General features: G+C 41.7%; 1 protein-coding gene across 1 annotated transcript in view; it reads right to left on the bottom strand.

Moving 5' to 3' along the window:
• The window catches only part of SLC1A2 (solute carrier family 1 member 2), a 30,743-nt gene extending 15,446 nt beyond the window's left edge, over positions 1-15,297 (bottom strand). The window contains exons 1-6 of the mRNA XM_059819432.1: positions 15,162-15,297; positions 12,318-12,470; positions 11,418-11,668; positions 7,787-7,955; positions 4,625-4,751; positions 1,575-1,808 (exon numbers count right to left, since the gene is read on the bottom strand). Of these exons, the coding sequence (XP_059675415.1) occupies positions 1,575-1,808; positions 4,625-4,751; positions 7,787-7,955; positions 11,418-11,668; positions 12,318-12,470; positions 15,162-15,291 (1,064 nt within the window). The 5' untranslated portion in view covers positions 15,292-15,297. The remainder of the gene's footprint in view (positions 1-1,574; positions 1,809-4,624; positions 4,752-7,786; positions 7,956-11,417; positions 11,669-12,317; positions 12,471-15,161) is intronic.
• Between the last annotated feature and the right edge of the window lie 981 nt (positions 15,298-16,278).

The following is a 16,278-nucleotide window of genomic DNA, read 5'->3' as shown; positions in this document are numbered from 1 at the left end:
GGAAGCATTTGCAACTTCCAGAGGTACGATGTTAGACCGTACTATGGTGATTGTTGTCATGTGGTCGCCTGTCTGTGGTACTACGATCTGGTCCACTTCTGTTTAGCCAGTAATTCAGATCTGGATAGCAGTCAGGTGGTAAAGCTAGTATCCAGGTAAATCCATACGCTGGCGTCACTTAGAATCCCTTACATTTTTCCACTTTGGTACTCCAGCAGAAAAAGATTACTTCCTGCTAAAAAACCCCACAAATATTGTGTATGGACACCGTAAATGTTGTATTGAAAATCTAAGTGGAAACTCAAACACTTCAATGAACAAAGGCCTTAGGGAAATTATGGTTTAGTGAAGCTCCTGGCCAGACTACATCTCCTATAATCCCGCGTTGTTTATCACAGAGCCACAGAACTGTTGAGGCTGGAAGGCACCTCTGGAGGTCACCTATTCCAGCCACCTTGCTCAAGGCAGCGGCAGCTAGGGCAGGTTGCCTGGGACCATGCCCAGACAGGTTTTCTGTGTCTCCAGGGATGGAGACTCCACAACTCCTCTGGGCAACCTGTGCCAGCATTCAACCACCATCACAGTAAAAAGATTTTTCTGTGTTCAGATGGAATTTCTTGTGTTGCTAGTTGTGCCTACTGCCTCTCGTCCTGCCACTGGGCACCACTGAGAAGAGCCTTGCTTCCTCTTCTCTACACTGTCCCATCAGATATTTATGCAGATCAGTAAGGTCCCCCCAGAGCCTCTTGTTCATCAGGGGAGAAGTTGTTCAGCAGAGTGGTTTGGGTTGACCCGAAGAGGCAGATGAATTACAGTTCTTTCAAGGCATTCCTGAAATCAAGACTGCTCAGTTTTCTGACAGTCAGTTTTGAACACGGCTTTTTTGGTTTCACCTTTTTAATTAAAATGGAAGATTAAATTTTCTTCAGAAATAAAACACTTATTGAAGAAAAACACTTTAAAATATGATATTTAACTGAAAAATATTTTCAACACAAGATCTAGTGACTGCCCCAATGCAAAGCATCAATTTATTACTGAGAGCTGAATTGCCTACACACTTAGTTGAGTCTGTTCCATGCATTAGCAACAAGTCTAAAATGTTCAGCTCTTCATTTAAGTCTCCTTACTCTGCCAAAATGGATGAAAAAATAAAATGAGAGGTTTTTTTAATTTCTTTCTTGAAACCTAGCACTGCTTTGTTTTGTTTTTTTCCCCAATGCAACGAGACTGGTCTTAACATGCTTTCAAAATAAACAGAATTATCACTGTTTCCTAGTTGAGAAAACAAGTACAGAGGTAACACAATTTGCACACACCACTTGGCCAATGCCAGAAAAGAAAACAAAAACTGGGTCTCCCAACTCTCTGCAGTTGGCTTTACAACCGCTCAAAAAAATCCCGCAAGTGTGTGGTTATTTTTATTTATTTCAACATGGGTGGAGTAAAACTAGTTTTTATTCAAGGGCATAAAATGATTTTGCAGTGAAGGTCAGAGCAGCAGATTTATTATCTCTAAACAGCAGCTAATAATCTGCTAAAAAATAAAGCAAGCTGTTATTTCTCAGGTGTACCTGGAAGCTGTGCCTAGTGCTGTGATCCATGCCTGGAAAATCCCAGCAAGGAATGAAAATGGGCTTTTCCTTGTTATCACAAAGTAGAGCAGAGGCAGGAAGATTCCTCCATGGATGAGAAGACCCACAATCACAGTGACCATGTACATTCCAAGTTGTCTAGCAACTACTTCTAAGTCCTTGATTGCAATGATTTTTCCACAGATGAGGCAAGCAATGCCCAAAGGGGAATACCTGGAGAAAGAGAACAAGCATAGACAGAACTAGTCTTTGCAAGGTAGTCATAAAAATTGTGCTCAACAGAGTATAGACTGGAGAAAGAGTAGGGGGCTCTCAGGCTCGACACTGAGATACGGATCAGGAATTGATGGAAATTCGATGGATAGCTTTCACATCTTTTTAAAAAAGAACGGCCATCTCCAGCGAATTCCCCATCTACTTCATTTTATTCCAACCCATTGAATGGAATATGCATTTCCTGAATAGTCTTTGATCCTGGAAGAACGTCGTACAAGAACACTATGTTACGCAGGCTTGGATCACTAAGAAAAGTGGTGTAGTATTTGTTCTTAATACGTAACTTTTACAACCCATTGCTTATCTGGTTTCAGGGAGTTGCATTATTTGCTTCAGTTAAACTATTTGTTGAAATGAATTGCTTTTATCTTGAAGTCTGCAAGTGTTTCCATTATTTTCTTTCAATAATTTGGACAAATGCTTTTTAGTTTATGGATTCTTCATTAATTATGTGCCTTTCTTACTTAGGGTAGGGTTTTTCTCACCTCAGTCATGTGATTCCCTGATGGCATAAATGGAACTTTTAAATAGGAGGATAACGGTAGGACAGTCTGGTAATAAAAAAAATTGAAATGAATGGATATTCTTTAAAAAATGTAATAATTAGCTATAGTGAAAAATGCCTGAAAGTGCATGGATAGAAGACAATATTTATACCTGCACTGGTGAAGGTTAGTATCTTACATAATTTTAAGTGACGTTCACTTTCTCTATCTGTTTTATAAAACTTAAGCTGGGAGAAAGTCATGTTGTAACATGTGGAGAAACAGGAAACAAAATGCCTCTCTGAAAATAAATGGTAATGTGTATTTTCAAAAGTGATTAGTGATTTGGATGCTTAATTAAAGACAACACAAAGGAAACTGACTTTCAGAATAGAACCGCTTCACATTTGCTGTAAGAAACATCTCATGGTCTCTCAAGCAATGTGGCCAAAAACTGGAAGGCCTTCAGTCACTTGAAATGCAAGGCCAGCTTATACCAGTCATCATAAAAAGTCATGTTTCAATGAACTTGATGAAGCATATCTCTCATAAAGAATTACATGGTGTCACAGCCAGATGCCTGATTTGGTTTATGTCTGCGTAGCAATGCCACGCTCCTGAGAGCCTGGAGTTGCCACGGGAGTTACAGCTCTCTGTACAGAGATATCATAAACCAAACAAAATGTAACTCTGCATAAAGAAGTGCATTTGTCTTTTTAAACACACATAAAAAAACCTGCTTCTAGCCACAACAATTCTTTAAAAATTCTAGACAGATGAACAAGTGGAATTCCCAACATCAATCTCCTTTCCCACAAAAAGAGAAATAAAAAGCACATCTATAAAAAATAAACATGTACTGTGAATTTCTTGAAACGTGAATGATTTCATGCCATTGCAACACTGACTGCTAGAGAGAATTTATACTGTAGGCAAGGTATTATGTCTTGGGCGTACCAACTGGTGCTAAGTGAAGTAAGAGTAAATTCTAGCTCTTGGAGTGTAATGAGAGCATAGTCACCGTCTCTATAGAGTCGAGAGCAGCAGGTTACAATAACTCTTGAAAGCAGTAGGGCTTTGTGAATAAAGACAACTGTGGTTTTATGCAGCAAGTTTATCTACAGAAAAGCAGAAGTGTAACAGGAATGCAAAGTCATTGCTTCAAGTTTTTTCTTTTGGTCTACACATTTCCACATCGCTGTTGCTACCTGCATCTCTCTTGCATAACAGCCTTCCTTTGAAACAGTGATGATGCTGAAGACTTGCACTTCAGGCACCCTGCTCCCTTTTCTATAAACTCTGTCCATCTAGAACCTCAGAGAAGAGGCATACTGCAGCCTTGTAACTCAGGCAATCACTTCCAGGGACACCGGGGAGTCAGGGGGGCTATGAGCCATTGTACGTGTGTTGTATTGGAGTGGCTATTGCTGCCCTCAAAGACCTGGGAGATAGGAAACACAGTAGTACAATGCCAAACGTAGCAATGCGGTTTTATGTTCTGAAAAACTGGTTTTGTGTGATATGGCCACGCTTGGCGCTGCCTACAAATAGCTCTGGGGAAGCCCTCGGAAGAAACATCTCAAAAAAAAAGGAGAGAATCCCCTTCCAGAAATATAAACAAGGGCTCAGCCTTAACTGGGTAAAGTCACTCCCTTGAAGGCAAGGCAGGCCCCATTGTTTTGAACGGGCATACTTCAAAACCAGGCCAGATACCTTCCAGTGACCCCACTGCGGCGAGGTTGTAAGACACAGATTCTGCAGAAACTATGGGTAGAGGGACTACACATTGCTGAAAACCACTGGAATCTTATTTGGTGGTAAAGTATTTTTACTACAGAAGGCAGTGAATAAGTGTGTCTCCAGGCTGCTTTGTAATTATACCTCCTAGCTAATACCCTGGGATTATGCTAACCTCCCAGAAAGATTTGGATGTTCTTATGTGGGGCTTTCTTGCTTGCTCAGGTGTCCTATGTAATGAACTTTCATACCCAACATGGCATTTGAAGGCCTTTGCTGGTACCTGCATGTCTTGGATTTCAGGAAACAAAGAACGGAACACCTTCAGAAATATTTCAAATTGGGTCCTAAATAATCCTCACCAAATAGAAATAATGGTGCTGTGGTTCTAACATACCGGTCAAGGCTTTAAAAATGAACTATTTAATTACATTGTTTACTAACAAACTGTGGTCACTTTATGCTGTGTTAGGATTTTATGATTTTTTTTAAAATCTTTTTTTGTTCTAAAAGTTAGAACTTCAAACTTACCACATGATCATAGTTACTAACTTCATTACAATCTCATTCAGGATGTTGAAGAAATCCACCATCATCTTGGCCTGTTCTCCCATTTTCCCCATAGCAATGCCAAAAGCAATAAAGAATCCTATCAAACCTATTGGGAAAAAATTGCAAGACAAAAGAAAGCAAGTAAAACCATGATTTTTAGGAAGTTTTTGCACCTAGTCAATGTCTTGATATTACCTGCTAATCCAGTTTTCAGAACTATAGTGTATTGCACATTTCTTGGGTCTTTTTAATATGGACTCACTCTCAACTTTCATGATCATATTCAGAACACCTTTTGCTCTTCACTATTTTATTAAATTCCAATTTCACAGCCCAACCATATTTTTTTCTTTCCTTTTTTTTCTTTTTTCCTGAATTGATCCGAACATCAAAAAAATACCTATACCATAATCTTCTCAGTGCCATGCAACTGTTAGAAACCTCATAGCCCCTGGCAAATGGGAGAGGCAACACAGCGCCCTATCATGGCTCTTCTTTATTGCTAAAACAGTCACTAGAGACCAGGAGGGTTTTTCCCAAGCTTTACAGATGTCCCTTGACAGATTCAACCCACAGACTAGTCAGTCCTGGAGTAGAAAGGCAAAAGCAGCCCCAGAACATAACTTTGGCAGGCCAGGAGTATTCCAGTTAACTGAAGAAGGTGGGGGTGGCAGGAGAAGGTGGGTATTGCACTTTAAGCTAAACCACGGAACTCCCATTAAACAGATTAACCTCACTGAAACCCGCCTATCAGTGGATACTTAATCATAGAATTCAATACGAGTAACACTTGGCTCCTGAATTTAAATGCTAAGGTGTGAAAGTCTGGAGTATTGGACTAGCAGTGTGAAAAACCAACTGAGTGCATCTGTCCCGTATTACTTTGGAGCTGTGTCTCCAATGCTAACCTTTACCATTCAGCAATTTTCAGTGTCCGGAGTGGGATTATTAATACCGATAGACGGTTTGAATCTTCAGCCACCCTTTGAGGCTGAACTTTCAGTCATGATATGAGTTCAGTATTTAACAAACGTGTGAACTCAGCTGGGAAATTCCTAAGGAAAAACCCATCAGGACACAAAAGCATTCAAGAGAAGGGAATTTCAGCTACCAGTACTCTGGGAAAAGACAGGCTGTCCCATATCCTCACCCTGAGTTTAGCAACCAGACTTTTTTCTTTTTTTTCTTTTAATCCAATCTCCTGGACATAAAGTCATTCTTTACATCAACAAGCTATCTTTGTTGAGTCACTTGAATAGGGAAGTGAAGTGTGTGTCTGTGTGCTGCAGAGCATAGAGAAATGATGAAAAGCTTTTCAGTCAAAGACCATGTAACTTCCTGGAATTCAGACTCTGCATCAGAAAATGTTAGTAGGTGGTTTTGTTCATTAATTCCAAACGAGCTGCTACATTAGTCATAAGAGCCAAGTTGGTTCATATTTGCAGGAATTTGCCTGGCTTGTAGAGCTTATGCAATCTGGATGGCAATTCCCCAACATTTTCACTTCTTCGTTCAAAACCAAGCCACACCAAACCACACCACACCACACCAAACCAAACCAAACAACCAAAAAACTCTGCAACATTGGAGAGTCATTGGTCAAAATACCACAGCAAATCCCCCACCTAAACTGTGTATTTCCTTTCTGTAGAAATTGTATTCAGCATTCTAGCTCTTTTCTTATCCATGACAGAGCCTGCACAAAACAAGTCCAGCACTAAATGCAATGCATCTCTCACGTTAGAAATACTGTTTTGTTTTAACGTGTAAGCAGAGCTCCAGGAGAGCAATGAGCTGCTGCCTCATGCAGGGTGCAAAATGCCAATCTGCACCTTTGAAAGAAAGTGGCTCCTCTGCCCACAGATGTGGAATGGAAGGAGGAGCCGTGGAGGCAGCAGAATACAGCGGCTCCTGGCTCTTGCAGTGCAGGCTGCTTCGTAGAGAAACAAATCATCTCTGATCAGGTTACTGATGTTATCTCCCCTACGTCTAAGCAAAGCAGCCAGTGCCAACCAGCTCACCGACACCTGGAGAAGCTCTGCAGGGCAGGCACAGCAGCCACTGCGTCAGCAGGAGCGGCTCATCAGCTGTAAGGAGACTGGAAGGGGCCATTCGCTCCTAAAAAGTGATGGCCTAGGGGCGAGATAAAGCAGTGGTTTAGGTACTGCCACATACCACCCCACTTTGAGGACGACACCTATAAACACAGGCATCAGCCTCAGCCCTGTGGACATGCTGCCACAGAGCATGTGTATCTTCAAGTGTAGGCGTTCCAACGAGGCTACAAATTGAGGGCTAATTTGTGACTGACTTCACCCACATCCAAGAAGTAAGAAGGTGAAGGAGGAGGACTCCTCTCTGGGATGACAAAACGGGGAGTCTAGGCACAGAGGAGAAAATAGAAGTGGTGTGGCAGCTCTTTGTTCCCCCACACCCTCGCCCTAGCCCAAACAGGTGCTTCAGGAAGGGGTGGGAGACCGGCAAAGCCTTCGTACCACCCCCACTTGCTGGCTTGTCCAGACGAGATGGCACGACGGCAGTTGTTCATAATTTGCAGCTGGTAAAGGTCAGCAGCCAAGATGAAAGAAGGAGGGAGCTGTGACTCAGAGATGTGTCAAGCCTCTCTGGGATTTTTCCTGGGTGGTGCGGTTCACACCCCACCTCTCACTTCAGGCTCTGCACCAAGCCAAATTCTAGTTCAGCGTGCCCGAGACACCTACTGCAAACAACTGAGGTCAAATTCAGCAGGGAGTGGGTGAAGCACTGGCTCTTGAAGCTCTCCCCCATACTGTTTTGCCAATATGCGTTAGTATTAGTCTAGGTAGGCTACTTCTATGATGAAAGGATATTTTGAGTACCTCCTACATGCTTCCCCACTGTACTCCAATTAATACCTGCAAAGCTGCCCATCCAGAATAATTCACTTGACTGTTTCTGTGATACAGTTGTATTTCTAGTAAGCCCCTTTGATTTTCATCTCAGAGACCAATGGGCAGGCAGTAGGTGATAACATTTGATGATTATTTGGGGAGACGAAACTTGCACTGAAGAGCAGATCAGGTAACATTGGCTACCCAGTCACAGCCAAAATGTGTGTCATATATATGATGTACATATTTGACAGGCAAAAAGTTTTCCTACCCAGGACATTCATGCCATCCTTAAATTCAAGTCCCTTCTTAATGACAAGCTGGGCTTCTGGTGGTGCTTCGCGCACTGTCTCATTCATCATAGCAAAAGCAGAGTCAGTGACATTAGGTGGTTCTTCAATGGGTGGTGGCACCAGCACTTTCTTGGTGACAGTTTGGATCTGAAGGCAATAAAAAGGGAGGATGAGAATGGAAACAGACTGAATGTAATCCATATGGGAGATCAGGAAATAATAATAAAAATAGTCTTCAGCTGAAATTCCAGGGAACTATATTTTTAAAGGATTAGACATGCATTCCACAACCTCTTACCCCCTCTTCCAAAAATAAGTTTGTTTTTCAATATTTCCAAGTGTCACAAAGTCCTGGGAGTCTTCCTCATGACTCTAGTGTGAAAACTATGGCAAATACTTGCTCCTTACCACTACGATGTAACATCTCACAGATAGTTAGCACCCTTGTCCAGATGGTTCACAAATGGTGCTTCACAGATTGTATGTTACATGTTGATACCATTTATTTAGCACCAAAAGGCAGGCATCTCTAAGATCAGTCACAGCAGCAACTCTGCAGTAAGGCTTGTTCTTCAGCATGGTCTGCCCAGATCAAGTTATCCTAGTTTGATGGTTAACTTGGATCAAAAACTTAGGACATTTCCAACACTTCACTTGGTGACTGTGAGAGCTCAAAACGGAATTCCCCGTTCCCTTGGGCTCTCTGATTAAAATATTGTGAGTGACGGGTAACAGACAATTTATCAGTGCTGCCAGATACCTATTAAATCAAATCTGACCACCTCAAAAAAGAAGACGTCAGCATCTGAATGGATCTGGACCCCTCCTGGCACATGAAAGGCAAGGTCAAGGGAAGGCTGGGAAGGAATGGTAGGGGGAGAAATGGGCTTGAGTTTACGGCTAGGAAAAAAGGGAGGAGGGAGTGGAAAACGAGAGATCGGTGACTTGCTGCTTTTAGAAGGGATGTTTACCTCCCACTTCACACCTTGAGCCCTTCCTGCCTCTTCATGGCTCTGGGACAGGCAAAATAGTTAGGAAGCTATGACCGGTTTGCTGTGGTTTCCCATCTGCTCCCTACTTTCCTTGTTCTTAGAAACATGTTTGAGCAAGGCATCAGAAATGGTGCATTAGCCTTTCAAAAAACATTTGTACCTCTTTCCTGTTGAAATGGACATTGTAGTACTATGGCTGATGATCCAGATTCGATCCATATATTTTAAAACTGTAAGCTTTTAAAATACCTTAGGTCTCTCCTTTCAAAACCTGCTGTCTAAATCTAGAGAGGGGAATGCAGACAGAAAACCTGCACAGCTTTATATGAGAAACTCTTCAGTTGTCCTGAAACAACCCAACATTCCTGCACGTTTACATTTTTTTTCAGAGTTAAATTTTATCTGAGGGATGTTCTCAACACAGGATTTTTTATGTGAGGTATCCAGAATGTAAGAACAGAGTCACAGAAATTAAACTTAAAACATGAGACTCTACAAACTCACAAATTCCACTACAGTCAGTTAAATGAAAGGTCAGCCACTAAAAATGCGGAGCCTCACATCAAGTTTAGAGTCTGACAACAACTTCTGAGGCCAGAAAACCATTTAAATGTCACAGTCACATTTATAGATGATAGTCCTGTTCTCTTCCATGGCACATAAGATCTTAAGTCTCTGCTGAAATAGCAGTTTTCATTATAAATTAAGACTTTCTTGTGGACCATACAAAAATGCAAGAGATTTTGAAATCCCATGACAGTTCGGAGTTCAGTTTGCAAATGAATCGTCTCAAAATTGCAAGTGAATCCTGTCATTGCTTTCTGCCTGGTCGCAAGGGAAGGTGTGTAAAACTCCCCCACGGACCACGGCTACACCATTGCTGTGCACCCTTCAAAATCATTCTTCGCAGGATTTCTGCAAAACACTGCTTCCCTCTAGGGCAACCTGGAAACATTGATTGCTCATGGAGAGAGTTTGTATAAATGTAGGAAGAGAAAATATATGCTGACACCATTAAAAGCAGTAAATGTCCCCCTAAATAAAGAGAGGGACAAGTAAAGCCTAACTCCTTACTGAGGAGTTAAGGGCTAAGAGAAGGCACAAGTTCCATCTGGAAAGGAGCGTGACTTACTTTGCAAATGAAAGGTGGCTTTGTGGCAGGGGCTTTCACCGGCAATTAGTCTGGAATCTGATAAAATTAAACATTGGAAAGCCAAAAAGCTCAGTAGCTTTTTTGACTAAGTTTAAAAACCAATCAATGGAATTGGTGATCCATAACTAGTGAAGTGACCTGAACGTTGATATAACACACACTGAAAAAGCAATATTAAGGTTCCAAGAAAGCAATGACACAGGTAGCTTAATTCTTCTTTCTCCTGCTTTCTGTCCCTTTGTCGAGGTATTTGACCACTTTCAACTGACCAGAACTTTAATTCTCCTCTCTTCCTCAGTTCAAATGAGGGAAAGGAAGAATAAAACTTAAGCACCCTGCTCTCCCCTCACTCAGTTTTGCAAAAATACATTTCACATTATGTGTGATGATGTTTAGCCACCCACAGTCTGACCACATGACTGACATTCCTGTGATGATTTGGAAGCATTGAGAATGTTCTCTCTTCAAACCCCCAAGGACTATGTGTTTTTATGTGGAAGTCCATGGAAGAAGTGAAGCAATCCAAGCCCTTTTGGCAGCTGAGGTTGCCCTCCATTCTTCCACCCCCCATGGCCTCCCTTCCCTCTCTTCTCTTCACTTTATTCTTTGGCCATAACCACAGCTACAGCTATCATGCCATTTGACATAGGAACACTTAAGAACAGGTTTGGCAACAAACCCTGTTCCATCAAAAAAAAAAAAAAAAAAAAAATTCTGCATTATTGCCAAAGAATTTAGTTGTCAGAAAAAGCAGCTTCCATACAAGAAATATGCTCAAGCAGAAATTAGGAAGCATGCATTTTTCAATTATTTTACCCCTCGAAGTGAAGCTGTTTTGATTAAGCATTGGTGAAAAGCCTACAGAGCAAGCAACACATGGTGCAAGCATCCTTCTTCCCAGCATGCTTCAAACCCAGCCTGATGGAGCCACTTGTAGGTGGGTCAGCCACTTGGCTGTATTACCCCCACCTAGTCGGGACTCTAAGACAGCAATAGAAGTTATGAGAGGTTGGGTTTTGGGGTACATTTCCACTGGCAACCAGCTGGAATGAAGATCATCCATATATTACAAACAGGGCATTGCAGAAGCATCAGCTCTGTAAATAACAACCAAGATCAAATTCAACCTGGGTGAAAGACCCCATAATTCATCAGCTGTTCAGCCCCAAGTCAGCACTCACGAACGTATATATTGCATAAAAAGTGAGGAAAAAAATCAAGTTTATTTAATAACAAACTAAAAATCGTCTTCTTTAAAAAAATCTATGAATTTAAATAATAACTACAACATAAAACAAAGCAGCTATAAATAATGTTCTTTCATTTACCTGCTCAAGATTTAAGACCTGTATTTCTCTTTGCATCATCATTTCTGTCATCCACCTACACAATGACATTAACTCTACAGACATCTGCGGTACATAAAAGATGTAAAAAATATTACCAAGGAGTAGAAGGATTTACCTGCTGAAAGCATGCTTGGACTAGATTTTCAGGGAACAGGTTTCGGATCAGATCCAGGAAAGCATCCAGACTAGACACTTCATCATTCTTCTTCCCTTGACCAAGCTGTTTCTTGAGTTTAGGATTCCCTGGATGGATGGCTAAAACCAAAATCACGCCCAGCACAGCAGCAATAATAGTGGTGGACATGTAGTAGATCATGGCTCTCGTACCCAATCGGCCACTCGCTTTAGCATCTAAACCAGAAAGTCCTGCGGGTGTTTTATATTAAGAAACAAACAAATATATTGAGACTCAATACCCAATTCAAGAATCACCAAATAAAATCCTTTATCATTTGCAAAGTTTAATGACTGCCTACAGGTGCCTACTTTTGTCCTAATTTTGCGAAATTCTCACCACTAGATAGATTAATGAAACTTCGCCCTCCAGTTCTTATGTGAACAATGTCGGCTGCTACTCATTTGAAGAGAACTATTTAAGATTCCATCTAATCGCAGAGGAGGCATTGAAAAATAGAGAAGATATCATACCATCTTTTGCCCTTGATTGCTGCAAACTGGTCGTGGTCTGGCTGACACCACAGCTTTAAGAAGGCTAGGCTCGCTGGTGTCATGCCACCTTATTTGCAAGGTCCAATCCAGGAATTAGGTGAAACAGCGTATTAAGAAATTTCCGATCTTCAAGAAGGTAGTATGTATGCATGTGTTTGAAAAGAAATTCACTGGAGCATCTATGTATTAAAGCCAATGAAGTTGATCAGAAATTAAATCTGAAATACACACTGCAACTGCAAAATCCCTGACAGGATCACACTGTTACTCTTCCTACATCACAAAAAGCAAACCAGGTGATATCTGTAGCAAGCATCTTAAAGTATTTATGGCTAATAGATCTTACCTGTGATTAAACTGGAGATAATTAAAGGGAGGATCAGCATTTTTAGCATCCTCATAAGTATATCTCCTGGGAAGGCTATTAACATGATGATGTCAGGGTCAATAGGTGTTGCTAGACGAAGAAGACCCCCACACAGTGCACCCAGGATGACACCTGGAAGAAAAATAAAAGAGAGCAGGTAGGTAACATAAATATACCTGAATGTGCATCGATTACCCAGAAGAACAGCCTAGAAGAAACATGGTTACACAAGGCAGCTGATTTTTGGTACAGAGACAGATTTTGGAAGGCTTAGCCTTCTGATTAATACGCCGCCGTAACACGCTTACCAGTTATCTCATGATTAAAGACAAGTGGTCCTGATGTAGAATCTTCTGCCAGCTGAGCTTACACCTAATGTACTATTCTGCTTCTGCAAATACAAATTTGCTGCAAACCACAATGTTATTGAGGTTTACTAATAACTGTGTAGGCCTTGCAATACATTGAAAGATAGTCAAATATAATTCGTATCATCGTTCTACAGCTGGCAAAACTGAGGCTCCAAGAGGTGAAGTGATTTATGTAAGGCCATACAGAACTGACAGAAGAGCCAGCATCAGGACCCAGCTCTTTGGAATATGACATCTAGCTCTCAACATAAGAATGGTACCACCTGAAAACAAGGTCAGCATGAGTAGCTATTTTACAGCCTAAGAAAAGCCCTGCAGGAAAGCTAGAATAGTCTTGTGCGGAAAACAGATTCAAGGGGTTTTTTTTGTAGTTTTCTCTACAGCTACCCGAAAGGAGGTTGTAAAGAGGTGGGTGCTGGCCTCTTCTCCCAAGTGACAAGTGACAGGACAAGAGGAAATGGCCTCAAGTTGCACCAGGGGAGGTTTAGATTGGATATTAGGAAAAACTTCTTCACGGAAAGGGTTGTCAGACATTGGAAGAGGCTGCCCAGGGAGGTGGTGGAGTCACCATTCCTGGAGGTCTTCAAAAGACCTGTGGATGAGGCACTTAGGGATATGGTTTAGTGGTGGACTTAGCAGGGTTAGGTTTACGGTTGGACTTGATGATCTTAAAGGTCTTTGCCAACCTAAACGATTCTGTGATTCTATGATTCTATATGTTTCATTTGGGGGGTTTGGAAGGGAGTGCCTGATCTGGAATACCGCATTGAAGAAAACTTGATTCTTAGTACTCATTTATTACTCCTTCCCTTTGATGGTCTGCATCCTTCTCTTCTTCTTGTGCGAACGTTCTCAAACAATCCCCTCATCACTTCTTTAGATTTGTCCAGTGATAACACCTCAACCCCTCTCTCCAAATTGAGGCTGTTAAAGCAGTCTAGGGAAAAAGGGCCACGTTTACTTTTATAACATGGTCTTTGTGAATGGATACTTCATGTTTACATCCAGGATGCCTTTGTTTTCCTGATCCCAAGTCTCAAGAGTAATAAAACTTGACAGCAAAGCCTGAGTTGCGACCTGCAGCAACTATGACTCTTTGAATAACCAGTTTGATACAATGGAAAATACATCTGTATTTAAAACTTTTTCTGGAACCACATCAGGCACCTTCTGAAGATGATTCAAAGCAAATACTGTCTAAACACTTCAGCAGTATGGGTTTTGAAGGCTGAAAAATATGGATGTGAAATTTGCAGCTCAAGACCAGCCACAGCTGGTCTTTCAAACAATAACAAAATAGAGCATGTCTATGAGTTTGCCGCATTTGGCTGTTAGGCTTCCAGTGAAAAAGAAACAGGCAAAGAGCCAGTGAACCACAATAAAATGTCAAACTGTTCCATATTTGGAAGCTGCTAAAGCCAGAGTCAATATTCAGGATGAGATCACGGAGCGCTGGCTTACAGCTACAGAGAGGGGGACAAACCTTAAAAGCAGCGGAGCATGAACGGAGAGATAAAAGATGAAGGAAAGGGAATTTTGAAGTTTTTGTCTTTTTTCACATAACTGAGAGAAAAAATGTGTAGTGCGCATAGTTCTACTGAATGACATTGATCTGACTGTCTTTGGGACTTGGATTACACTCCATTCAAAACCAGATATCGAATGTATCTCAGCAGTGTGGATTTGCTCTGTGTTGTGTCAGTAATACCCTGCACAGAATCACAGAATCACAGAATCACTAAGGTTGGAAAAGACCTGTAGGATCATCAAGTCCAACCATCAACCCAACCCCACCATGCCCACTAAACCATGTCCCACAGTGCCAAGTCCACACGTTCCTTGAACACCTCCAGGGATGGTGACTCCACCACCTCCCTGGGCAGCCTCTTCAATGCTTCACCAGTCTCTCAGGAAAGACATTGTTCCTAATATCCAGCCTGAACCTCCCCTGGAGTAACTTGAGGCCATTTCCTCCTGTCCTATCACTAGTTACATGGGAGAAGAGACCAACACCCACCTCCCCACAACCCCCTTTCAGGTAGTTGTAGAGAGCGATGAGGTCTCCCCTCAGCCTCCTCTTCTCCAGACGGAACAACCCCAGTTCTCTCAGCCGCTCCTCATCAGGCTTGTGCTCCAGACCCCTCACCAGCTCCGTCGCCCTTCTCTGGACACGCTCCAGCACCTCAATGTCCTTCTTGCAGTGAGGGGCCCCAAACTGAACACAGCATTCGAGGTGTGGCCTCACCAGCGCCCAGTACAGGGGCACGATCCCTTCCCCACTGCTGCTGGCCACACTGTTTCTGATACACTATTTCTCCACACCTGAACTAAAGTGACAGTGCCTATGGGCATCCTATTTACTCTCTGGCTGTTCAGCTGATGACCCCAGACAGGGCCTACATGAACAAGTACAGGTACATGCAGAACATTCGGAAGAGCAGCTGTAGCTTACCGAATACAGTAAGAGTCAGGAGCAGATTCCTGTGGAGCGACTGGCAGAACTGCACACATATGTTCCTGGATCTGTGCTCCACTGGACTTAAATGACTTTCATGCATCCGCACTTCTACTTGCTTAGGCATATTGTTGGCACTAGAATAAAAAATGAAAATCAAGAAAAAGTTATAGCACAAGGTGCCAAAAGTGAGAGGAAAGCCTGGATTACTTCCATCATATATAACTGGGGAATCTGATGCATATTCCATCGCTTCCCACATTTGACAAACACTGTATATTTGCTGCTTTGAGGAAGACTCTGAAATGGCAATGCTTTGTCCTTCTAAAGGCATAGCCTTCAAGGCACTTTTTGTGGTTATCTCTCGAACGGTGGAGATGTAAACAGAATTAATGCACTGGACACATCATCCCAACTGTTTCATGAACTAAACTATTGGTCTTGAGCTGGAAAATTCAGTTTCGCCAAAGATCATGGCTGTCTACTTCAGTAGGAGAGATGGCTGAAGAACAAAGTTTCTATTAGCAGGAAAATGCAGATTTTAGTACCTTACCTAATTCCAATTTAGGAAGAGAGTTTAAAAATGAGGATTTATTTGCAAAATAAAGCAGTCCAGAATATTTTGCTTAATCTTCCCAAAACGTTTCATTTCAACATTAACATTTTATTGTAATATAATCAGAATGCTGAGGTCAAAAGAATCTTTTTGACTTGATTCTAATGAGACATGAACAACTGGCACTGAAAATTAGTCAGAAAACTACGCATTCCCCAAGAAAACCTTTGGTTTCATTGAATTGGCAGTGTTTAGAGGAAAAAGACTTTGACTAACTCTCGTTTATATTTGAGTCAGTGATACGCACATGAGTGTAGGACTTTGAAAGCCATGCCTCTAACCTTCTCAATGCCTGAGAAATCATTAGCAATAGACTCCCTTTTTATATACATATAACAAACAAGAATATCAGCGCACATTCTGACAGCTTAAATGTGAGGCATGCCTACTTCTTGAAGACTTACAAATGCACGTATCAGAGATACATAAGGATTAGCCAGGGGATAACATGCATAGCAATTATTTGAGGAATGATGAGAAAGATGAGCCAGTGTCTGC

Source organism: Gavia stellata, chromosome 7 (assembly GCF_030936135.1).
Source record: "Gavia stellata isolate bGavSte3 chromosome 7, bGavSte3.hap2, whole genome shotgun sequence".
Classification (NCBI taxonomy): Eukaryota; Metazoa; Chordata; class Aves; order Gaviiformes; family Gaviidae; genus Gavia; species Gavia stellata.
This window is presented reverse-complemented; position numbering and strand designations above follow the sequence as displayed.